Consider the following 26,987-nt stretch of genomic DNA (forward strand, 5'->3'; position numbering starts at 1 on the left):
AAGAATAACTTAACATTCCGTTGAGAGTACTTTTACTGGTATTTCATGTCATATCTGTGTTTCGTAAATGGCTCTAAAATATTAAGAAAGTTGTGTTTTTAAAACAATGAAATACTGATGGTACAGTTATACATGACATTTCTATGGTACATACATGAACCAACGTTAACATTAGGAACCAGTCTGTGAGCCATCAGACCATAATTTAATGAATATTTCTATACAATTTATAAAATAAATATATATATATATATATTAATAAATGTAGCCTATTGATTTCCTGTTTAAAAATTCGTCATACTGTGACGTTGCGTTCTTTATTATTGAATTATTCATTTTTAGGTTTTGTTCTAGTTTTCATTGCGTTCTTGGAAATTCAATTAAAATTTCGTACAAAGGGTGGCAAGTGTTTTTGTAATAATTACATCGCAACGCATCTATTTTCGTTTGGATGAAATTATTGGAGACACATTATCCACTGAGATCAGGCTTAAATACGGCAATGTAATAGGGTAAAAGATGGACTTCACAAACATAGGCAATGTAAAGAGGGCATCAAAAGGTTTCCAAGAATACATCTTGCAATTACTCTTTACCAAACCATGCTGCTGGGCACTGGTTTTAACTGGCTATATATGGGCGTTATTATATAAGGAAGAAATAACAACAGATTTTGCTACCTTGTTAGATAAATTATACAACTGGTATCAACTCATAGATAACATATTATAATTCAAGCACGATGAACATGTATTAACATGTATATATAACAATAAAAATGGCCTAACCCGAAACCTAGCACTTGAAAACTTTTTTCTAAACAAAAATGTACACGCTACATGTTTTAAACCTTTCAACACCAGGTTAATAGGTTGATACAACAACAAAACATATTTCTTTGGCAAAAATAATGAAATTCTTTATCAGAGTTCTTCTTGTATATGTCACTTCGTTTCCCGCATTTCATCACCACTTTTGATCAGGCCGAAAGTTTTCAGCCAGTTGCACGAGTTTCTCGTAAATAGGAACATCCAACCGCTCGAGATACTTGTAAATATAATATCCTGCAACTGCAAATGTGGGAATGGAAAGATACATGGCCCTTTGAATCACCTGAAATATATATTGAAGTGACTAATATCTCTGAAAAATAAGTGCAACTCGTCGAAAAAATAATCAAAGCCTTAGATTTATTTTCTGTTTAAATGCCAGTCTATGAATATACATGAATGAGAAACAAATACAAATTTCATGTGCCTCATATCTAAGATGAACTCTGCCTGACCTAACTTGTGATGTAACCATGGGCTGGAATACCTTATCATTGATAGATCTTATATAGTCTAAATGCTCAGTGTGAATGGATACAGGTTGAATAAGAACTGCTTGTTCATTGATAATTCATCTGCATTGTCCATGAATGGGACTATTTTGTGTAGCACATGAACATCCTTTGGATGTGATTCGGAATAAAATAAAGATGCTATATGATTGTTAGAAATACACTTGTAACTTTGGTAGCGGGATAAACACGCAACCAAAAATCATATCTTTTACTGCAATTATTTGTGCACTTTAAGACCTAATGAACGTTAAGTCTTTATTCATATAAATAGTGTTTCGTAATATGGTATAACAAAATTGATACAGTCATCCTTCTGGCTGCACACAAATAAAAAGAGCCGCGCCATGAGAAAACCAACATGGTGCGTTTGCGACCAGCATGGATCCAGACAAGCCTGCGCATCCGCGCAGTCTGGTCAGGATCCACGCTGTTCGCTAACGGTTTCTCTAATTGCAATAGGCTTCGAAAGCGAACAGCATGGATCCTGACCAGATTGCGCGGATGTGCAGGCTGGTCTGGATCCATGCTGGTCACAAAAGCACTATGTTGGTTTTCTCATGGTGCGTCTCAAAACTTGAAATTGTAGTTACCTTGTCTTGCCATTCTTTGTTTTTTATGCACTCGTGATACCTTTTCCGCGAGAACGACACCTGCAAAATTTATTTAAACAGCTTAGATCATTCTTTCTCTATATACATGTACACCCACAAAACTTTAAATCCAGTCGTCTGCTTTATCTATACAAGCAATTACAGGACAGCGAATTGAACAAAAATGCGTTAGGTAGTTATTAAATGCGTTCTTCTCCGACTAGAAAGAACAATGTATATGTATTATATATCAGTGATTTAATATCAACGTCATTTCGATACACTACATATTTCTAAAACAAATTGTAAAATATCGCGTCTAGCATATTCAAGTCCATAGTTCAAGCATAAAAATTTGTTTGTTTGTTACCTTAATATAGTTTTTATCATTTTTCAAATGTAATGTCGTCGTTTTCCAGTATGCATTTTGTGTACATGATAGTAATTTGCAATTGTTTATGCGGATTCATAAAACATGGCTTGTTCCGGACCGGAAGACAGGAAAGTAACGAAAACGGTCAACTGCGCAATACGTTTCTACCATTTGGTACGGCAATTATAAGAATATTGCAATTCATCGCTGTTTATCTAAACAAATATAGGTTTTCCAACACTTGTGATATTTGAAATCTGATAGGGAATGTGGTGTAAGAAGTCATTAACTTTTGTTTAATAATTCCAGCATCTTTAACATAAATTACAATTGTGATTTTAAAGTACATTTTAGCAATACAGCGAAAATAACGCTATAATATTCTAACCGTTGTGTACAGTGGGATCCATGTGTTCGGAAACAACCAAAACAGAAAATTGTCAACCTTCTTTCGCAGAAGAAACAGGCGAGAATTAACTGATTGACGCATCTGAAAGAAAGGAGAATGGACATGAAACAGTTTCCAATAAAAGAACACAGAATAAATCTCAGCAAATAACAATGTTTTATGTAGGTGAAGACAATAACTCTTCCAGTGGGGAATAATTCAAATACAGTCTCATCTATAATATTATAAGCTATATTTTACCCAATGAAATACTGTACATATATATTTATCGACATAGACTGATGTTAGACCTTTCATTTGTAGTTGTGCAGTGTAGATATCTATCAGAAAGCAAGGCAATGTCAGTAATATATCTGACCTTAATATAGATGTAGAAAACAAAGATAATGTCATCAATAACATTCGAAACGGATTTCATTTCAAGAAAGCAAGATAAATGAAGTAAAAGATATGACTAGAAAGCAAGATAATTATATTATGAATATCATATCTGATCGGAATGATATCCTTTCCGCACATGTAACGTAATTAAACGTATTAGCCTCTGATGACCCTTTCACGCTTCCGTAGAATCAACATTTATTACACGAAATTCATTTTTTAACTATTTCTGAAATGTCTGGGTCTACAGCTTTCAAATACGGAAATATCTTACATCCGAGGTATATACTGACACTTTCAGACAACATCAAAAAGGACCTTTTGAGCGATTTGACGAAGATCCAAAAATCTCTATGTACCCTTGCTTCGTAACGGACCCCTGAAGGATTTGTGTTTATCCCAAGCTCAAATACGTTTTCGTAGATGAAAAGCTGACATGTCGTACTAAAGCCCAGGTAATTTCAAATCGTTATAAACTGCTGAAAATTGACTCCCTATTAGCAAATAAAAAAAGAAAGAAGCACGCGCATACATTTTGACGGGGTGACCCCTGCGCGTGACCCCTTGTCGAGGTCGTGTGTCCCTTACTATCGACCAGTCCAAAGGCGACTTTCGTTTTCAACTTTCATTTCTTTACTTCCTAAAATAGCTGAAGGTCGATTGACGTCACTTTCTGTGTTGTAAAAACATACATATGCCTGGCGAGATTGCAAAAAAAATGTACCCGCTATCCTAAGTTACTATCTTTATCATACTGACTATAAAGCAAGGTAATAAGTGAATTATATATGACCCAATATTGTTGTGGAAAGTAAAAAAATAATGTCGGTACTATTGTATCAGGTTAGATGCATTATATCCGACATACACGTTGCAGAAAGCAGGATAATATCAGTAATGTGTCTGATCTATAATGATAATAAGGGTCTGACCTCAGTGGAGCTGTGAAAATAGTGCAATATTGGTATCATATCATATATAAATGATGTTGTAGAAAAAATAAATTTGTCAAAGCAAGATAGTATTGGTACTTTATCCGACTAGATCGCTATGCACTTTGTAGAAAGCAAGACAATAGTGATACTATATCCGACTAGACCGCTATGCACTTTGTAGAAAGCAAGACAATAGTGATACTATATCCGACTAGACCGCTATGCACTTTGTAGAAAGCAAGACAATAGTGATACTATATCCGACTAGACCGCTATGCACTTTGTAGAAAGCAAGACAATAGTGATACTATATCCGACTAGACCGCTATGTAGTTTGTAGAAAGCAAGACAATAGTGATACTATATCCGACTAGACCGCTATGTCGTTTGTAGAAAGCAAGACAATAGTGATACTATATCCGACTAGACCGCTATGTGATTTGTAGAAAGCAAGATAATAGTGGTACTATATCCGACTAGACCTCTATGTAGTTTGTAGGAAGCAAGATAATATTGGTACTATATCAGACTTGACCTCTATGTAGTTTGTAAGATAATAAGCAAGATAATAGTGGTACTATATCCGACTAGACCGCTATGTGATTTGTAGAAAGCAAGATAATATTGGTACTATATCCGACAAGACTACTACGTAGTTTGTAGAAAGCATGATAATATTGGTACTATGTCTGACTAGACCGCTATGTAGTTTGTAGAAAGCAAGATAATACTGGTATTTTATCTTACCTCAATGTAGTTGTAGAAAGCCAGGTCACACATTGCTTTGGCGTCTATGGACCGGTAACTCGTGAACTCGCTTAATGTAGCAGCTTTAATGGAAACAGTTTGTCATTTTCGTTAAAATATATCGTACATAACTATATATACCAAATTACATGTATCAATACAGCGATAAGATATTAAACAGTTACTTTTAAATGATGAGGTGCATATCCAAGTTCATGGAACTGACCAAAAATTAAAAGTTAAGAGTAAATTTCATGGAAGCAGAAGAATACAAAACAAGCCAGAGTCATACACTGCCAAGTAGGTCCGCCACAAATAGAAACTGTAGTAGAAAAATATAGCAGACAGGTTGCTCTAAATATCCATCAACAAGTGCATTTTTATTGTATGAAAGATATAAAAATGAGGAGTGGGTTAAGAAAAAGGCATGCAGTCAGGATTATTGACTTGGATAATTTACCAGTATCATCATACAAGCAGTATTTTATTTTTTATTTTATGATTAGATCTATACTAAAGAAAAACAATGTGCTTAGTATCTATTAATTAATTCTAGTTTGTTTAGTAATATTACTAGTTTTTTCATAAGAAAAAATGTTTACAGATGATCAACCTACGTATATCAACTTCTCATTTAGAGATTGACACATCTATATTTAGTAGGCGCTTGCGTTCGTCTTGGTCAAGGTTGTTTACAAAAATAAATAATTTTTGCGTTGATCACTTTCTATGGCCTTCCACTTGACCAGTAACCGACTAAGGAATTAAGCTGAATTTACAAGTCCTAAAATATTATATCTATTTTATCTCGAACTATCGCATACAAATCGGAGGATGACTTACCAAAATCACCTTCGTGTTTATCCAGAAGATCAGCAAACACAATACAGTCTTCAAACCCCTAAAATATAGTAAATATTAATGGACATATTCACCGAATTAGGGATGCGCTTGACACCATATCATGTAACATGCAGCTGAAACCCTTTAATCTCATTGACAGGAAAACCGGGATCACTGATTGCTGAATATTGTTTAAGCTTCCACGCAAGGTTGTTTTTTGTTTTACAAAATATGCACCAGATATAAGACTGATCTTATGTGTCTTGTAAAATTAGTTCATAATTAGTTCATTACCAAATCTGTGTCAAGATTAAATCATGCCCTCATTCCATAAATATATATTTTTTTTGCACTTTGATAACTGATTAACAATGATGTTTGAAGGATATCTTAATTCTGATCTAATCTGTCATTATTAGATATACTGCACAATATCATGTATATGTATAAGCGATATATAAACGCTATAAGTCATCGATTTTAATAGTTATAGTTTTTAAGGGAAAATACCAATTTAGATCTGACGTGCAGGAATAATGAATCATATTGATGAATACCCTTATCAAAGCATTTCCATGTATTCATATTAGTATAATAATAATACAATGTTTAAGTAAAAACCTTTAATAAAATTGGTCTACCGTTCCAGGTTATTAAGTTACAAATGAAGGAATAGATAAGAACCAAGTGAATTGTTAAACATACGTACACAATTCATACCCTGTCCGTAGAAAGGCACCATGGCATGGGCAGCATCCCCCATTATGACCACTCTGTCTTTCACATGATACGGGGAACACTGAAATATAAACGTAAAGCTTGATTTTGATTTTTACAAATAAAAGAGATCGGAGTAAAACTACTGGAGTTCATGGACTTTTTGACTGAGGTATATCACCTTTAATAATCTTTAAAGGTTAAAAATTGTGACATATAATAGTAATAATAATAACCACAACAAAATATCAGTTGATTTATGTCTAATCACATAAACAACATAAAGAAAACTTGTTTATCAGATACAATAACAATGACCTTTGACCTCCAGATGTGACCTTGACCACTGAGCTAGGGGTCCAGGTTTTGTGCACGACACGTCGTCTTATCATGGAGAAAATTTGTGACAAGTAATAGTTAAATCCCTTCATGTGTGACAGATTTATGGACCGGACAGAAAAAAGCCCAGTTGAATTTTTGACTTCCAACTATGACATTTACCTCTGAGCTAGGGTCCGGGATTTGCGCAGGACATGTCGTCTCACCGAGGGAAACATTTGTGCCAAGTGATATCAAAATCCCGTAATGAATGACAGATTTAGGAACCGTACACAGAACAGACCCTGTTCATGCCATGTTAACATTTGACTGCCAAGTGTGACCTTGACCTCTGAGCTATGGGTCTGAAAGTTGTGCATGACATATCGTCTTATTATGACGTATTGTGCCATGTAATGATAAAATCTCTTCATGGATGGCAGAGTTATGGACCGGGCATGAAAAAGCCCTGTTGACATTTGACCTCCATTTGCGAATTGACCTTTGAGCCAGGGGTCCGGGTTTTGAGCATGACACGTCGTCTCATCATGGGAAACATTTGTGCTAGGTAATAATAAAATCCCTTAATGATTGACAAAGTTATGAACCGGACAGAAAAATTGCGGACGGACGAAATGACGGAATGACAGAACGAAACTAATTTTCAACCAGTAGTGGACTAATAAATTCATCCGGGTTCTTTATGGCTGTTTTCGCATAAGCTATCGGCGGCAGGCAGTTAACCTAACCAGTGTTCCTGGATTCTGTACCAGTACAAACCTGTTCTCCGCAAGTAACTGGCAACTTCCCCACATGAATCAGAGGTGGAGGACTAATGATTTCAGACACAATGTCGTTTACCAAATAGTCTCGGAGAACATACGCTGCACCCCATTCCAGTCTAAATTTCGCATTTTAAACGTTGATTAGTATGGGCCGTGTACTTTCAAGTTGACTAGTTATCTAATATGCATTGTGAATAGTTGAAGTTAAAATTCGTTTTATTTTGATCCCATACACATATCCTTTGATTACCGGAAACAATGCGAGACACCACAACCTTGTCATGTACTAATAGGTCGAATTCTAGAATTCCTATCTGCTGAATATGATAACGTTCATATGTAAAGATTTAACGCAATACAATTGCTTGTTTTTCGTTTTTGCACGTACCTGAATGTTAGTGCGAAAAAAAAGTATAAATAATTACAAGCAATATCCGAAAGTACGTCGTGAAATAGCTTCTTCTTAGTAGATCAACTGAATGAAAAGAAATACGTCTGACTTGTCGATATTTCTATACCAAGGCGTAAGAAAAAATCTATAAGTATAATATACTTACGCAAACATGTGTAACACAAAACCAAGATTGGGTGCAAATGACAGAATTCAGGCTGACAAAGTAGCCGCGTTGGGGGCGGGGGGGGGGGGGGGGGAGAGAGAGAGAGAGGGGCGAGAAACGAAACAAAATATCTCGTCTGTTATGTACACATCCGCAATAATATATCAGGATGTTAACTGCATTAAGAGTATAAATCCCGCAATGTAACTCGAACGATACCATGTTTGATAATTATGATGTTTTCTCCATTAAAACGTTTCAGTACAGAAAATATTTTTATATTGCCTTAACGTTTTGCACCTAACTTCTATCACTGACAACCTTTTTGAGTTCAACGATGCAGGAGAATCATAACAATCAAACGATAATATAAACATGCTGTCGTTTAAATGATCGTGCGGGAGTAGTAGGACTAAAAAGTGTTGTTATTTTTCGGCCAATTGAGAGCATGGAGTGCATTTGGTGTCCGATTTAGCCGGTGCTAGGGGGGCGTGAGGGGTGTTGCACATTTCATAATCTCTCATGAACAAACAATCATGGTTGCGTTTTATGCTATGAAGATCTCTTCGCCGATCTTATTAACCCTTATCATGCTGGACACGATTCTGCCTTTGCGAACAGTGTCGATCATGATCATCCTGCACATCCGTGCAGTCTGATCATGATCTGCACTGTTCGCCATTCAGTCAGTTTCGTTTTGGTAAGCACCCCTTATAACAGTTAATGGTACTGTCCGTATTGAAAGATAGACAAGTTCATTTTAGAAATTTAGCAGGTAAGGGCTAAAATCTGGCCTGTAGATGTGTTCGAATATACTGACCTTCACTGTCACCATTGGCAAGGCCTTGTTCTTAATCACAGTCTCGATGAGTGCTTTCCTAAAATATAAAAAGAAGCACGTCATTTGGAATCACGCAGATAATTATTCGGCATGGACACTGTTTGAACAGTTTTAAAGAAAATGAAACCGATATTGTGGTTTTCCTTGAGTGATGTGTCCATGCCAGGGCTGGTGGGTAACTTCAAGTGGTTATGGCGTGGCGACAGATAAGATATATTTTCAGAAAATGTAAAAAAAGACGACTAAAACATATATGGCTAAGTTTCACAAATACAACGGATATTACTGTACTTTATTCACGTTGAACGAATTGCGTCATTCACTATTTCAGTTCAATAAAGTAGAAAATTTATTACAAAAATGGCGTAAAATTCATATATCATGGGTCCTTTATACGACCCAGTATAAAAGTGGCCCTATTCATGTTAAATAACCCTACCCTGTCGATGTGACCCCGACCCAGAGAATTAAGGGGCGCATTTTCCTCGGTTTATTTCCCGATACATATATTGAACCTTTATACTTTTCAATGAGTTACGACTCTAAATATAAAACCAGCTTAATGTAAGAAACTGAAAATATAGTTTTAATATTTGAAAACGTTTTAATCTATCTCTCTATCTACGTACTCCTCCATATTGAAATAGAATGTAAACGTTTGAGGTAATTTTGTCTTATTTGCTACAGTCTCCTTGCGTATAATTAAAATTAATTATACTGCGTGTAGTCCTACTTTCGATTTTAATCGGAATAGTTTGTTTAACGTTTCGAAATATCGTAACAGTCTGTTTTTTGTTTGTTTGTTGTTTTTTTTTTTTGTTTGTTTGTTTTTTTTTTCGAATGTAATTTCGCTTTAACAAAATACTTATCAGATTTCGAAACGAATCGTTCTAAATCAATTAAAATTGAAAAAGTGAAAACAAATATATTTGTCAAAGTCTCTTTCACAGAGTGAACTTTCACGAAAGAAGTAGTCACGAAAGAAAATGTTCAATCTGATTTTCATGGGTTAATGATATTTGACTTAAGTGGGTAAAAGTAACAGGGTTTTTTTTTATTTAATGTTTTCAGTGATACAATATTTTTCACTTTGATTATCTGACATTATCAAATACATGTCAGTCTAATATTTCCGACTGACTGAAACTTTTTATCTGTAATGTAACCAAACTAAAAGTTTGGGCGAAATGTGCCAGAGGATCAACAAGGAAACCACGGTAGGCTTCAGGTATGCGAGAATGATGTGCACATAAAACCAGAAATGTCTACATTGATTTAAGGGAAATAACTCCGGTGTGAATGTTAACTGTTGAAAATTATCCTCCACTGATTATTGTCCTTTATACAACTCTGGTAACAAGGTACAGTTACCTGCCCTTCGTTACCCAACTAAAGGAAGTGTATCCGAGAGAAAAGAGGTCCCTCATTTCATGATGGATTTGATTGTAAATAGATATTCTGAGCTTCTGAAAGTAGCCAAATTTTATAGATCTGATGTAAATGAAGAGAAAGGGGTAAAAAAAATTTGGAAAATCATGGTTTCTTGTGCAAATGACTGTCTGCGGATTTGTACAAAAAGTAGGCTGGACCGCTTCACTTTGTAAAAATGCAAAACAGTATTCATTCTGACAGATAAGAGGAGAAAAGTAGCAGGTCAACAGGTCACTTCAAAGTGATTTTTGTGTTTCTCTTGGATAGATTTCTAAAGAGAAGGTATTTGCATTTGTCTTCAGAACATTGTGTCAAAGCCTTGCATTGATATATTTGTATGTAACCCTATGGGAAATTAATTGTACTTTGGGGCCCTCTGTGTCAGCTTCAGCTCTGATAATACTATAACGATTTTCCACTGGAAAACAATGCATAGAAGTAGATTTTATTAGTAAATATGTAAATTACTTTCATCTTGATGAATTTAAGCAAGATGACTGGTCTAGCCAAATTAATCATAATCACTTGGTTGAGACAAATAAAACTAAAATTTGAAACAGCAGTGTAACTTTCTTATTTCTGAACGAAACGTTTGAGGACAAGTACTCAATCTCTTAGCTGAACCATATACAACAATCATGACTGCAAGGCAAAATCAACTGAAAAAATGTTTTCGAAATTTTTGTTGCAGTAAAAACACAAGAAGTTGAAAAAAAATACAACTTCAATTTACAGCTCTATTATTAGCACTGAATCTTTTTCGCAAAAACTTTCAACACTATTAAACAAAGTAACTCTTGTGAGAACAGCATATACGGTCTTCATGTGACGTCAGTTAACCAGTTTAATGGCTATAAATTACTCGTAAACATTAAATGAGCCGCGCAATACGAAAACCAACATAGTGCGTTTGCGACCAGCATGGATCCATTTCTGTCCGCTTTCAAAGCCTATTGCAATCAGCGAAACTGTTAGCGAACAGCAAGGATCCTGACCAGATTGCGCGGATGCGCAGGCTGGTCTGGGCCCATGCTGGTCGCAAACGCACTATGTTGGTTTTCTCATGGTGCGGCTCAAATATCAACTCAGTGTGAGAAAGATATTAGTTTAAACATATTTTATTTCAAACATATGTGCGTACTACATTTTACAATTTACAATATCGATATTATACATGTTGAAAAAGGATAAGATCCGAAAGCCAGGCTTAACAAGGAAAGAGAAAGATATTGTGACAGATAGACAAAAGTTGTAGTCGCGTTAATATATTAACCTTTTGCCTGCTAAATTTCTAAAATGAACTGGTCTATTATTCAATTTGGGCCATACCACTTATTATTCAAAGGGGTGTTCACTGAAATTGTACTGACTGAATAGCGAACAGTGCAGACCATGATTAGCCTGCACGGATGTGCAACCGTGCAGGCTAATCATGGTCTGCGCTGGTCGCAAAGGCAGAATAACTCGCCACCAGCAGGCTAAAGGTTAAAGACTCTGGTTATACTCATTTGATTTTCAAGAAAACACAAAATGGTAGCAATTAATTAAAGTGCATTTTTGTTGGGTTTAACGTCGCATCGACAAAATTTTAGGTCACAACTATGGCGACTTTCCAGCTTTGGTGGTGGAAGAAGACCCAAGGTGCCCTTCCGTGCATTAAAACTCTGGTAACATATACTAGTATTTGATTTAAAAAATACATAGTAGAAGCGCTGAGTAAATACAAACGAAATAACTAAATATCAGTTCAATGCGACTAACCGTTACTAAGGTATGGTTGTTGACAGACTGACGGACGGACACATGAACATCGCCAAAACTATATATCTCCGCTTAGAGTATTTGGTATCTTCGCTGATTGCTAATATTTTAGTATCTCCGCTTTTCAAGAGGGTAAAAGAGTATTTGGTATCTCCGTAGATTGCTAATATTTTAGTTAATTTCTAATTACCCCAGCCTGTGACCAAATGTAACATGATGAAAATAAAAAAGGTTGAGATACCACCTGAAAAACTAAAGCCCTCTAAAGCTTAAGAATTGGACCTCTCCGATGAAATTACGCTAAGTAGTTGTTTACCTGGCACGTTCTTTTTAAGATACAATATTTAGACCAAAGTATATTTTGAACCCAATATCAACGATCAACCCCGCCATGCCTCTATCCCGAAGAATAGGCCCCCATGTTTGCAGCTTGAAATGACACACAGTGCAACGCCATTTCAAAAAGTCTTTCTTTAGGTGCACATTATACATACACTGCATGAGTAAACTCGTGCATAATCAGTCCTAGACTAAACAAAGCCTTCCTGTCAGATATAGGTCAGCTGGGCCGGATGATTTACTCTTTATCATAGTTTTGCTTATGTCTCTGTAATAAATACATCATTTGCATACATCTGTTAGGAGAAAAAGACCTCCAGGTCTACAAAGGGTCATATACTTTCTTTTCATTACCGCTATGTACAGTGCAAAAACATGTACAACAAACGCATTTAAGTGTGTCTACCGAGGTTATTTTACAGAAATTTAATTTTACAATGGAGCATCACCACCAAACTAATTTTCAATGTAATAAACATCTTTGGTGGACACACAAACGGTAAAGTTCTGTAGTTTAAGTAAAAAATATACTAAGGGACAAAACTCTCGTGAAGGTACTGAATGATACAATTCAAAACTATTTATGTTCCACTTGCCACGCAAGGCCGCCACATCGGAAATCGCAGCAATTGACCTTCTAGGCCGGGAGACAGACAGACACACGTGTTTTAACTTACTGTTGTCAATTAAATGGCCACTTAAAGAACACAGGTGGTTGTGGAATGATTTCAATAGATTTGAGCGGTCGAGATAAAAAAAAACACAATACGTCTAAATTAACGATTGAAACAAACACAATCTTTTAAGCTGAAAAATATGAAATAATATAGACAAACATTAGACATGGTATGGAGTCATTACTACTGTGGCTACACAATATCTTTCAAGTTATAGTACTGAGCGTGTGCTCGGACTGACGCAGACAATTTGGAAGAAAATAAATATGAGAATTGGTTATACCCCCTCTTCAGCTTCTCTTAGCGCATGTATGAAAAGGTCCTGCTCATGTATTTATCAGATGTGGTAGTAATGATTTTACATATAAAAAGTTATGCTACAAATGACCTTACTCTCCTAGTAAAGGTATGGAGTCAGCGAAATTGTCCTTGAAGAAATTCAACACAGCGTTTTCTGTGGTGAGAGTCTTGAAAATCTCGAAAGGCATGAAGAGTGTAACAGTGTATGACCTGTCGTAGTTGGGCAGGGCTATCATCATGTATTCATTTCTCGCCCAGATATGTAAGTAGTTCACCTCCATCGCGTACTGAAAGAGAACATTTCAAGTATTATTACCATATTTATATTCATGTACAGAATTAAGTTGGAAAAGTATAGCATTGAGTAAATGATCAACATATTAGAGTCATTACCTTGCCTGAATACAATAAATGATAAATGTCACGTCTGTGATAAGAGGGCAAAGAAAAAAAACAGACATTAGAATGTATAACTTTTGCCCATTCATTTTTATAATTGCAGATTTCCCGAGTGCAAAAGTGCGGTTGGGTACCCGGTCGATTTATATCCCGGGTGTTGTAGAGATTTTAAAAGTGATACCGACAGTCATTGTGTTACAACTTTTATGGAATGTGATATAACAATTTGTGTGTTCTGTGTTTGTATTTTCCATCCCTACAGTCCAGGGAAACTATGTAAGTACTATTTGTTAAGCTTGACTTGTAATACAGTATTACGCTTCGAAAGGCTTGTTGATGAACACCGGAGTCTGCCCTCGGGTAACATTTTTGACTATCAGTTGGCAAGCCATTCAATCAGTGCTTTATTACATGAATTCAGAAAGTAATTTCCGTAACTATTTACTTCAAGTTTTGACTTTAGCCCAACAAATTTTTATGTTGAACTAACAACAGGTCAATTTCACAAACTATGGACCGGCGATTTGTAATCATGTGATAATGTCTTTTTTCCTTGTGGACATGAATGTATATCTCCCAATTACACAAACAGAGGAGGACGCTGAATTCTGTCTACATCAGATCTGTGGAAGTGATCCAAGATAGCACGTGCACTAAATAGGGAGGAAAATACGGTTTCATTTCATAACTGAAATGAATGAATGCCTTAAAAAGTTGAAAGCAAGTAATAGAGGATGTCAGAGGACTCATTAAGTTCTGTCTTTCAGAGTTAAATGCACTCTGCCTAAATTCGCACATGATGTGGCCATAATAGGCTGCAAGCATCCATGCGTTGTATATTGTTATATACTTATTTTTTTCTTTTCTAGGTCAATTACTAACCTCATTGGGTCAAGTTCCATAACTCTGACATGTACAAATTATGCTCCCTTTTGGACTAAGAAAATCTTGGTTAAAGTTTTGCGTGCAAGTTACTATCACCAAATCAAATGCAGATATTGATTTAAAACTTCACATGTGTCTTCGGGGTTATAAAACTAGGTTATCGTATCAGGTCCACATACATGCATGTATATGTGTATGTATTTGTATTATATATATGTGTTTATGCGGGGATATTAAATCAGTTGTGCAGCTTTTATTTAATTCTTTTAATGCACAAGTCTCTTATAATTCAATTAATGAATGGTCATGTATATTTTATCTGTCATGTTTCTTTTTTATGTTGTTTACTTTGTACATGAATGAGACTGAAATAAAAATAAATAAAAATACCTTATCTTGCGGTGTTGGTGGCATATTGAGTTCCATATAACCATGAGGTATGAAAACTTGTTCATAATCCAACAATGTTTTTTTCATCATTTCCTGGCGTACTTTAGAGTAAGCACCATCACAACCAACGATAAGATCCGCCGTCACTGTCACTGAACTGCCGTCTTTCCTGCATATTTACAAAACAATAATCTCACTCGTTTAGATTATGTAGTCAAAAACTGAAATGTAAAAATTCTACGTGATTATCTTTTGTCTAAAATGGGCAGACGTTTGGATACCGATATCAAGCTAGAGTTGAAAGCTTAAGATACTTTTCCACCAGAGCTATGAAAGGTACAACATTAAACACTTTTCATACTAGTATTTTTATAGGCGATACTTGGCGATATTTTTGCAAACGCTTCGTCGTTAAAGCAAACACCTTTATCATCACACAATCGAAGCATGAAAAAACGACTCTTACTTTTGAAAAGTTACTGTCCCCGCACTGAAATTACACTCGACAACTTTGTGCTCGAAATGTGTTGACACGTTAGGGAATTTTTCTGCCTCTGAAATAGATACACCAAGCGAACTCTTAAAACTCTGACATGTAACGCAAATGTCATGAAATTCTAAAAAAAAAACATATCGTACATGAAAAGAATACAAAATTGAAAGACTATCATTATTATGGTGGCATATTTCTGCCACGAGATAGCTAGGTAGCTATCGCTATACCTCAAAAAATTATCTTGAGAAAGCAAAGTTTTCTGAAAAGATTTTCTCAATAGTGGAAGGTTTCCTGAAAATATTATTGCGATAATTTACATTATTTTCTAGAAACCTTTTGTGTTAGTGCCCACAACTGCCATTTGCTAGATAAGCTTTCTCAATACTTTCAGAAATTATACTGATATTTCGAACTTTTCTGAAAGCCTAAAGTTTCCTGGAAATAAAAAAGCATATCGAGAAAAAAATAATTTATTGTGATAATGTTTTCAGAAAAATGCACAACATTGTTGGAAAGTTTAAAATATTATCGTGATAGTTACCGAGCATCTCGTGGCAGTTCCAAGCATTAACGCGAAATTTTGCGCTAAAACATTTGCAGGAAATAAAATAAAAATACATGTATCTAGAAAATATTATTATGTATTGCTGAAATGTGTTCAAAAAAGCACACTTTTCCTGGAAAGTTTACAAATTATCGTGACAGCTACCTAGCTATCTCGTGGCAGAAATATGCCACCATACATTATGAAGATATCGTTCGAGACTTATTACTTACCTGTTAATAAAATTTCGTTCAAATGCCTCCTGTCAATAGACATAATATACTGAAAGAAAATAAAACATGCGGTATTACAGTAGTTACTCAATATGCGACCGTAACTGGCCTTTTCTCCAAATATTAGATAAGACAGTTTTGATGTAAGTAGATACTTTTTTTTATAAACCGAACTTACGGTTATTTCACTTGACACTTTCATAAATTTACTTGAAAATAATGTATTTTTGTAAACAACGTGACTGCCTGCGTAAACAAAACTAAAATACAAATAATTCATTGATTCTTGGTCAAATATTAGCGTATTGTATTGTAGTTTCAAAAATGTAGAAACTCCACAGGTCGCCAAACACGACAAAATGAAAATTCTGCAGGCTTTGTTTTACTGACCCTGTCTAGTAATGAACATGTATGTAACTGTCATTGCCCTCTAACCTTTTGTGAGCAGAACGCATCATTTGCATTTGAAACAAGTGTCAAAATACGATTTAGAAACAATTTAAAGCCTAAATATTTGGCAGTTATTCAGGAACCACTAAAATATATCGGTATACCTCGTCCTTTTTGCCGTACGGTATAGGTCGTCGTTTGCCATCCCTATCATGTATCATCCTAGAATACATGGGAATACCGAACTTAACAATCTGATCTTCTACTCCAACCCTCCTCAGGGCCTCCCGTCCTCGCACAGACAACGCAAGATTTATACTTCTCCCTCGAACAACCTCCATAGTACGGATGTCTGAAGATACATAATAAAATGACAAAGGATTTTTCACGGTTACATTTTTATACACTATACGTACAAGGTAACAAAAGTTAACAGTAAAAACAGACATTGTACGCTTACAGTCAAAAGTGGTTAATAGTGTGACGGATTTTACTGGGAACTATATCATATGTTATAACTTATAAATGCAGACCCCCAAGAACGACAAGCATGGTTTTAACTATAAATTTGCATAAAAAAGAGAAGTTGTATTAATTAAGATATGGTACCAAAAGAGTATTTCCGTGGCGTCTTAATTTACTGTTTCTATTTTCTTACCATCTCTCATTTCGTAGATATCCACCTTGTAGCCCCGCTTCGCCATAAAACATGCATGAAGAGCACCCACCTGTAACACAAATTACAAAAGTATATAAATAATTTCGATAGATTTTGCGCAAGTGCCAAGTATTTGTCAAACTCTTTACTGTTCCAAAATGTATGTAAGTTACCATTTTACATTTAACATTCAATATGATATTATGACATTTTATGCTATCTAGCTTTTTTTTCAGCATGGAAAACAAAAACTGTAATAACATAAAACGTGATACTCTCACGTCTATGTCAAACTTATGTTACTTTACAACTTGTGAAGATGAAAACAAAACATGTAGAGTCGACAATCTGCATCATTGATCAAGAAGGCATATCGGGGGCACCAAGGTTCTCTCAACAAAGTAAAGAACGCCATTATCCAATGTATTTCAGTGCCATAACTATGTTGAGTCTCACAGGAGCAGCTGCCTTAGTGTATGTTTTTAGCAAAGTAATTTCTGATGCATTTAAAATATCTATAAAGATCAAAATTTCTGATTTCTCCTCAAACAAAACACTTATTAAATACAAGGACCTATTCTGATTTGTCTCCCAACTTTTTTCTATGTTTTCATGAACATGCACTATTAGTCCAAGCAGATCTAGCTCTAATATCTGACATAAAATTGAGTCGGAGATTGTTAATTCAAATCTTCTGTTGTTGTTGTGGTAGCTGCTGTAATATACAATTTCTCTGCCTATTTTAGGATCGTCTGTTTATAATGTCCAATGTATTAAATGCACAACCATGAAAATGATATCTGACCTTGATATTTTTCACTGGTTTAAGGTATTTGTTTGTTGTGTGGTGGCAGTCCCAAAAAATAGTCACACATTTAGATTTCACTGAAGTTGGAGGCCTAGCGGCCTGGCGGCCCATACCGGCCTGGCGTAATCGTGTATTTCTTGTAGAAAAATCGGGTTTGTGTGATAAGATTAATATAAAAATAACTATGAATACATGTTCCTTAAAAATTTGCCTTGCGGCCCAGCAGCCCAGCGGCCCAGCGACATGGCGGCCTGGCAAAAGAAACTATGAATACAAACGTTAAACCCCAATAAAGCATAAGGGGAGAATGTTAATAAACTTTGGAAAAAAATGCAACGCAGCCTTTGAGAGTAGACTTACAACAAAGAAATTAATAAACAGTCATATATATAGTTAATTTACGTTCAATAAAACACACAAAACAGCATTTTAATTATTCTACAAAAATTCCGTTCCAGCTGCCTAGCGGAATAGCCGCTCAACAGCTGAACCGCTAAGCCGCTAGGCCGCCAAATTCAGTGAAATCACATTTAGTTTCTCAAAGTACATATATAATAAATTAAGTGTGTATTTTTTAATATAAATTACATTATGCTGTGCTAACAATATTGCAAAACAAGAGCCGTCGGAGGACAGCAACGCTCGACTATTCAACAGCCTTGTCAACTGAATGAATACAAAAGTCGAAAAAGATGCATAATTTTGTAAAAATGCAAAACAGGGTAATGGAACCTGCACTGTGCTTATCAGCTCATGACAGTGGTCAAGTGTGTTAAGTTTTAGTCCATTCTTATTAGTGGGTACTGAGATATGGCTTGCATACATGTGTATAAGAATTTAACCAAAAACTGCTAAGTGGAAAAAGGGGCATAATTTTGTAAAATGCAAAGTAGAGTTGTTGAACATTTGCACTGCATGTCATATCATGACAGTTAACAAGTGTGTGAAGTTTCAATCCTTTTTCCATTAGTGGATACTGGGATACCAGCTTACATACAAAACTTAACCAAAAACTGCTAAGACGAAAAAGGGTCAAACAATTTTAAAATGCAAAACAGAGTTATGGGACCTCCACAGTGCATGTTAGATCATGACAGTGAACAAGTGTGTGAAGTTTCAATCCATTCCCATTAGTGGATACTGAGATAGATCTACCAGCTTATATACAAAAGCCAAAAACAGCTTAGTCGAAAAAGGGGGCATAATTTTGAAAAAAAAAGAGAGTAGAGATATGGGACCTGCTTAGTGCAGGTCAGATCATGACAGTGAACAAGTGTGTGAAGTTTCAATCCATTCCAATTAGTGAGTACTGAGATACCATACATACAAAACCTTAACCAAAAATTTCTAAGTCGAAAAAGGGGCATACTTTTGTAAAGAAGCAAAATAAAGTTATGGATCCTCTGCAATGTAAGTCAGTTTATCACAGCGAATATAGGTGTGTGAAGTTTCAATCCATTCCCACAAGTGATTAGCTTACATACAAAACCTTTACCAAATCGGGACGCCGACGCACGGGCGAGTCCAATAGCTCTACTATTCTATGAATAGTCGAGCTAAAAACGTTCCTTTTGGCATATACACCGTAAGTTCATAATTCCTGAGGCCCAAGGATAAACTTGTCAACCTGATTTGCTCTAATTTATTTGTCCGGAATGACACTAGAATTTTGCCTTACTGGGTGTTCAAATATCTCAGGAAATACCTCGAACCCCCACCTCTACTTGTACTACAATTATGCAAACGAGTAGTGCGTACATTTCGACCGGATTTGCTCGGATTTTTGATAAATATAGCTACACCATTTTGTCAAGTCTCGGGTAGGACCCCGAACCTTCGATCACATCTACTTGTACTCCAAATATGCAAGCAAGTAATGTGTACATTAAAACTTGATTTTGATTTGCTCAGAACTTTTCAAAATTTCGAGAGAGGTGGGGTGGGGGGTGGGCAACAAAGAAAGACAAAGGGGGGTAATAATAATTATATAAACTTGCATTTCTAATTAATTTTGGCTAAATATGTACTTGTCGATGCAAATCTTTGACAATTTTAATACAGTAGTGACTATGTTCACATTATTACTTAGGCAAAATGTGTTTATTAAATTTATACTTATGTTAAAATAACGCTATCTTGGTTGGGCAACCTAGATAGGAAAATGAGATTTTAAAAATACTTAACATAAGATTACGGGACTTACGGACGTACGCACGAACAGCAGCAACGCTATGTGCCCATATATAAATGTCTGGGGGCATAAAAATGCTGACTAGGCTAGTCTGCAGTTCCAACTGTGAGCGATATTTTTTTTCAATCATTGTCAGAATTCACCCTAGGTAGTGGTATCAACAGGACAGAAAAAAAAATGTTTTTGAAATAATTTCTTTGCTTTTGACTGAGATGAAAAATATCATCAGAAGCGTTATGCAGCTTTTTGGATCGATTGCCTCAATCTATCCAAGTTTTCCTTACTGCAGACCGAACAAAAGTAGTGCCGTATGTACAAACAAATAGTTCCGTGCCATACATTTATTTAACCATCAAAATATAATTATTTTGCCACGATACCAGTATTTTCAGCTGTCGAACGTCAATTCTATCAGTATAATATACATATATGTTGTTTTTTGTTCTGACTGCAGTATCATATTAATGCGCGAAAACTTGGTCACCGGACAAACGCAGAAGATATAAATAGATTCATTGGCTTATATATTTACGACTATTTTGGATTCTGGCTAATACATTTACGATTATAGTAGCATAGCATAGCGAGACACGGGAAAGTTGTGAGTTGTAAATATTTGTGAATGAGAAATATTTGTTCGATTTTATAGATGTTTTGTTTTGGTTTTTCTTAATTATTCATTCCGTCAGTAGCGTTTAAATACAAATGTACATGTATTCCATCAAAATGTTGATACAGTAATGAAATGACGGCGCTAGGAACATTACACGTTATTTTTAAATCAAAGGTTCACTTTGAACAGCATGTTACACTTTACTATTGATTATTCTCCGCGCCTAATTCATAGATGTGTCACTCAGTCGGATTGACAGCAGTCTGACCGATATAAAAATATGACCCACACCATTAACGATTAGGCTTAGTGTTATGTGTGTAAGATATGATTAAACATCCCCTCAGTCAGTACCTAAGCATTCATATATGTTAAACACATCAAAAACAACAAAGGTCAAGTATTGGCCAGATGTCGTAAGAAATGCAATTTAAATGTAATAAATGTAAGCTGTTTGGCATGCCGATTTCAACGTTGATGATTTTTTTGGGCAATAACAGTGAACTACGTAAAAGATGGCTCCACCCCCCCCCCCCCCCCCCCCCCCCCCCCCCGCTTCCCTCCAGTATCCCCAGTGACGGATAGACGGTTTGATACCTGATCGATATCGGACCTAAACATGATATCGGTCCGACTTAAAACCAGTGAGCAAAACTATAAAGGTCTGACATCATTTTACGATATTTATCCTATATAAAAGAGATATTGGTCCAAGGATGGTTAGATATGGACTGGATTAGATAACACTTTTATAAAGTGCTGAAACGTTTTCAAAACGGAACAGAAATTATTTCAGGGACGACATCTTCCGCTGGCTTAACAGACCTTCATTTTGGAAATTTGTATAGAAATGTTGTTTTATTTTTTGAAAAATATATTACGTACTAGTAAATCAAACGATAATTTGTTTCTAAATGCTTAAAAGCATCAAGTTCAGTTAAACGGTCAAAAGTATTCATGAATGCAATTACGGGCTAATACTGATGGCGGGTTATCGGTCACGCAAAATATTGCAAAGGACTCTGTCTTGACTTACTTGCAGTATTTTAATTCATATGTACACAGAGTATAGATTACGGATAACAGATCATAGGCTAATAAATTATATGTTTCGAGAAATAATTGACGAGGAGTATGTATTAAACAATCATATTTTTACATGCGGAGAAGGCAGTAGCTAGGTAGCCGGTTCCGTCAATGTCAAATAGCTAATGTTAACTGATAAATGATAAATGCTAATCGTCGAAATCTTGTACAATCTGTGTTGTTCAAAGACAATCGATCCTCCAGTACTTTCAGTCCTTTGATTAGAATAAGTACTTCCCCTACCAGAGGCAAACTGAACCCGCTATAAAAAAACTGTTGTCTCCCTTGATTTTCACCCAAACAATGGCCCTTTGCAATAAATTATATAAACCACGGGTGGTAAACGCGCAATCCAATTCCCGCCGGGAATACGCTTAAAATGGGTTGCGCAACGTCCGGTGCTGGTGTTGCGCGTAAAAAAAGACGAAATTGAGGTATGTGAAGTTATGATTTTGCTTAGTATGAGACAAGAATAAATTTTCTCGAAAAAAGCAAAATGCTATTCGACACAGATATGATAATACATCATATGTGTAAACTATCTGGTCTGTAATTTATGATTCGGCTCTATTATCACAAAAACTCTGGCGACACGAAACGTGAAAAAAGTATGAAATCAACAAAAATGGCAGTTTCTGACCTCATATGCCTAATCTGAGGACATCTGATGCTTTTTATGATAACTCAACTGTTATAAAGTAACGAATATCAAAATTATTTGTTTCAAATCCTGCTTACGGGGATATAATTGACAAAATAATCGTCGGGAATGGGGTTGCGCACCGGGAATGGAGTTGCTCATATACATCATAATGTGTATAATGTATACGCGCAACTCCATTCCCGGGGCGCAACCACATTCCCGATTATTTTTTTGCCAATCTTTCCCCCAAAAGCAACATTTCGTTCAAGTGTATGTAATATTCATGACTGTTTTACACGTGTTTGATCATTCGAAGCGTCACATTTCAAGAAAGAAGGCACAAGAGTTAGAAAATTTGCATTTTTCATGATTCCATGCTTTTTTGACAGCTCGAGCCATCAGAGTTTTCGTGATAACAGAGCTGATTCTTAAATTAATAAGTTGGTATTTCACACATATGATCCTTATTCATTTTTGTGTCGAATAGCATTTTGCTTTTTTTCGAAAGCACTCGTAAATGTGTAATTATTTTCAAAAACAAAAACCCACCTACCTCGATTTTGTATATATTGATGCGCAACACCAGCACCGGAAGTCGCGCAACCCATTTTTAGCGTATTCCCAGTGGGAATTGGATTGCGCGTTTACCACCCGTGTAAACAAAGTTGTAACGCGACTTCCCGGATTTGTAATTTAAAAAAAAAAATATTTAACACAGTTAATCAAAGATAAATGATAGTAAAATGCTCACCAGTCCACCTCCTATAACTATTACAGTCTTCATCTTTGTAACACCTGGCGAGTTCACAAATACATGGTCACTTTAAAATCCTTAATGACATTGAACTGCACATAAATACAGATCTGTTGATTCGAGTCTTGTAACTCCCGCTTTATCCTCACACAGATGGTCACAACTGATAAAACACGGGGATATTGTGTGTAAACAAACTAAATTCTTAATACGGCTTCCTATAAAACAATATGTTGATACAGTTTGTTTTATAAGCATTATAATTTATATAACTGCGTGCAATGACTTATTGGAGGATTAAGAATTATTCGCAAAGTATGGTGGCGCGTATAGGCCAACCTTGAATTATTTTAAACTACAGTAGTATGGGCATGGGCACAGATGGGAATAGAATTGCATGGCCACAACGGTCTCATAATATACTTATACAGTTGAAAAGAAATTATATTTTGTCTTCATCATCATCATTATCATCATCAGCAGCAGCATCATCATCTTCGATAATCACCTCACTCTAGAAGATTATACATGCGATTTGAAATGTAGAATGAGTATTGTAACATAGAATTTATAAACAGAATAGAATAGAAATCTGACAAATATACACTCACGTACAATGGTTTAATATTTTGTATGTAAGCTGGTATGTCAGTACCCACTAAAGGAAATACATATACATCAACAGTTCATTGGCACTGGCCTCCAGATCGTACGACAACAAGAAAAGAGAAAGTTTTAGGTGCTATATTTTTAAGAAAGCTTGACAAACTATATGCTATATGGACACATGAGAAGTAGTTGTTTTTACTATTTGGCATTTTAAAGACGTTTAGAAACAAAAACTCATATTCTAATGTTCATAATATGATCAAACTTTATATTCAAAAGAAAGATAATTTTAGCCAAAATCTGGATGTCATACACGTGCTGTTAGAACACCGTTTTCTTTACAAGCACGTGTAGGCGCATTCTCAGGATGGCTATAGTTATCTCTTACAGCCATTTTGTGGTATGATGTAACTTGGGTGAAATAAAGATTCTGTTGTTGTATGTTGTTATTGTATGTTGTTGTTGGTCAAACGTAAACGTATTACAACCCTACTGCGTATAATTGAAATAAATTTGTGAATTGATTTAGTCTTTAATGCGTTCTATCAGACTGTAAGTCTAACGTTTTATGGTAGAACTGAGTTAACGCATGTTTGCTTTCTGTTATTGCATGTGCAGAGTTCCTCAAGGTATATTGGTGCACCAACCAGTCCCTCAGACTTCCGAAATGTTAAAACACGAAAACTATGCGTTAGCCCTATATAAAATATAAAAAAGTGCACGTGCCTTTCTTAAAAGAGATGTAAGAGACACTTTGTGTTCTGATGGGCTGGTGAGCCAATAACGCACTTTGTGCTCTGGTGAGCTAATAACGCACTTTGTATTCTTGTGAGCTAATAATTCGCACTTAGTGCTCTGATGGGCTGGCGGGCTAATAACGCAATTTGTGATTCGGTGAGCTAATAACGAACTTTGTGCTCTAGTGACCAAATAAATCACGTTGTGCTCCGTTGATTTAGTAATGCACTCTGTGCTCTGGTGACCGTATAACGCACTTTGTGCTCTGGTGACCGTATAACGCACTTTGTGCTCTGGTGAGCTAATAACTCACTTTATGCTCTGGTGATTTAATAACGCATTTTATGCCCTGGTGTGACAATGACACACTTTGTGTTCTGGTGAGGCAATAAGCATTTTTCACTTTTCTGCTTTAAAATAATTATTGGGTTAGATTGTAATGTAATTTCAAAAAGGGGGCTAGGCTATTGTTTTAAAAGACTAAATTATTCATTGTCTTGGAGAGTATAATTATATTCATACTATTGACCTTTTAGAATTGTTGAAATATTAAACTGACAAGTTAGCGTAGCTCTGGGCAGGTTAAGACATAACACCAGGAAAACTACATCTTAATTTGGTAATCAACAGTCTGGTCGGTGCATATAAAAGGTCTATGTACTAGACATTCGGGGAAGCGAGGCAAGGCGGTAGAGCCACCAACCGTGGTTCTGCCAACGTAAGTCAAAGTACCATTATGCCTCGTTAGGTTACCTTCCAAATATGTAGATTTCATGAAAGACAACTCAAACATAATTAGTTCTTAACATTTTACAGTAGCTAAATATTATTTGAAAGATGGACACTGAGACAATAAAATTACTTGTATTAAAAGACTTTCTTTAACTACCTGAAATTAAATAAACATCAGAAATGAACTTTTGTGTCTTCAATCTTATATGTGTGTGTGAAAGTTCTACCACAGGTTTTACAAGTCTGTTAACACTGGAGACATGTGGCTTTCAGAGGCCATTACGCTACAAGATATCGTGATTCAGAGAAATGTTTGTGAAATTATGAACTTTCATCTAGAAAAAGTATCACAATCTCTGTGATAATATTTGTCATAAGCAGGTTTTCCTTGAATCTTCCTTCTGTAGATGTGAGATATTACAGAAGAGGAGAGTTACTGGTTTTGTGAGAAGAAACATACTCCATCTTACAACATGCACCTCTTGCAAACGTTTATTCATGTTCGCAATTCAACAGTTTTTACAAAAGAAATATGTTAATGCTCAAAGCTTGTTAGGGGTAATTATGCCTTAAATTATACCCCATCTCCCTCGATCAGTAAGTCTGTCTGTCTGATGGTCAGTAGGTTGGTCTGTCTGTCTGTCGGTAGAGTAAGACCATTTGGTTTCAGAGAACACTTTGACTTACAGTGGCCAACCTTCATAGGATGATTGCCCGTGGTCAATAAATGACCGCTATTGTTTTGGAGGTCTTTGGAACACTGTGACATTGATACTGAAACGGATTTTGCTCTGTAACTAGAAAATACTTAGGCCTGCAATAGTGCTTTTTTTCTTCTTTTAGAGGTCAAACTTCAAGGTCACAATGACCTAACACTAAAGATGGTTTCCGAAGGCTTAGGCCTATAGTGTCACACTTCATATGATGTTTTTCTGTGCTCAGTAAATGCAAGCTGTTGTTTTGAAGGCCAGTAAGTTCAAAATTCAAGGTCCTTGAGCCTGACTGAAAATGACCAACTGATCAATAGCTCAATGGCAGAGTGGCTGCTTTGAATGCAAGAGTAGCCCCGGCTGCGTCATATCAAAAACGTAAAAAAAAGATAAGTATAGCTTCTTCACTTGGCAGCAGTATGTATGGGGTTGTAACAGGAGGTGAAATAAATCCAGGTAGCCTAATTGTCTGTTACTGGATACCAAACGGTTGGTCGCACGTACAAGAGCTTTAAATATTGTAGGTCACATTGTCTGTTGATCATAAATGACGTTAAATAAAGCTTACAATTTCTTTTACGTTTTATGATTGCATGGGGTCATCAGATGTCTTCTGTTGATTCTGGACTCACTTGGTCAAAAATCATGGTCAAAATGACATTGAGCCTAGAAATGATTTCCAATCAATCACCTGGAAAATGCCTAGGCCTATTGCCATCAAACTTCATAGTATATATGCTCAGTTGATGATGACCTCTA

At 35.8% G+C, this 26,987-nt stretch overlaps 1 protein-coding gene across 1 annotated transcript; it reads right to left on the minus strand.

Moving 5' to 3' along the window:
- Nucleotides 1-669: 669 nt before the first annotated feature.
- LOC123543466 (kynurenine 3-monooxygenase-like) lies at nucleotides 670-23,722 on the minus strand. Its single transcript, XM_045329537.2, has 14 exons — nucleotides 23,437-23,722; nucleotides 17,345-17,414; nucleotides 16,851-17,038; nucleotides 16,297-16,345; nucleotides 15,490-15,577; nucleotides 15,024-15,192; nucleotides 13,443-13,636; nucleotides 8,821-8,878; nucleotides 6,333-6,422; nucleotides 5,624-5,681; nucleotides 4,781-4,863; nucleotides 2,697-2,798; nucleotides 1,936-1,995; nucleotides 670-1,113 (listed from the first exon to the last, which is right to left on the minus strand). Exons 1-14 carry the CDS (start codon nucleotides 23,467-23,469, stop codon nucleotides 967-969), a joined length of 1,389 nt encoding a protein of 462 aa, XP_045185472.2. The 5' UTR covers nucleotides 23,470-23,722; the 3' UTR covers nucleotides 670-966.
- Nucleotides 23,723-26,987: the final 3,265 nt, after the last annotated feature.

Source organism: Mercenaria mercenaria, chromosome 1 (assembly GCF_021730395.1).
Source record: "Mercenaria mercenaria strain notata chromosome 1, MADL_Memer_1, whole genome shotgun sequence".
Classification (NCBI taxonomy): Eukaryota; Metazoa; Mollusca; class Bivalvia; order Venerida; family Veneridae; genus Mercenaria; species Mercenaria mercenaria.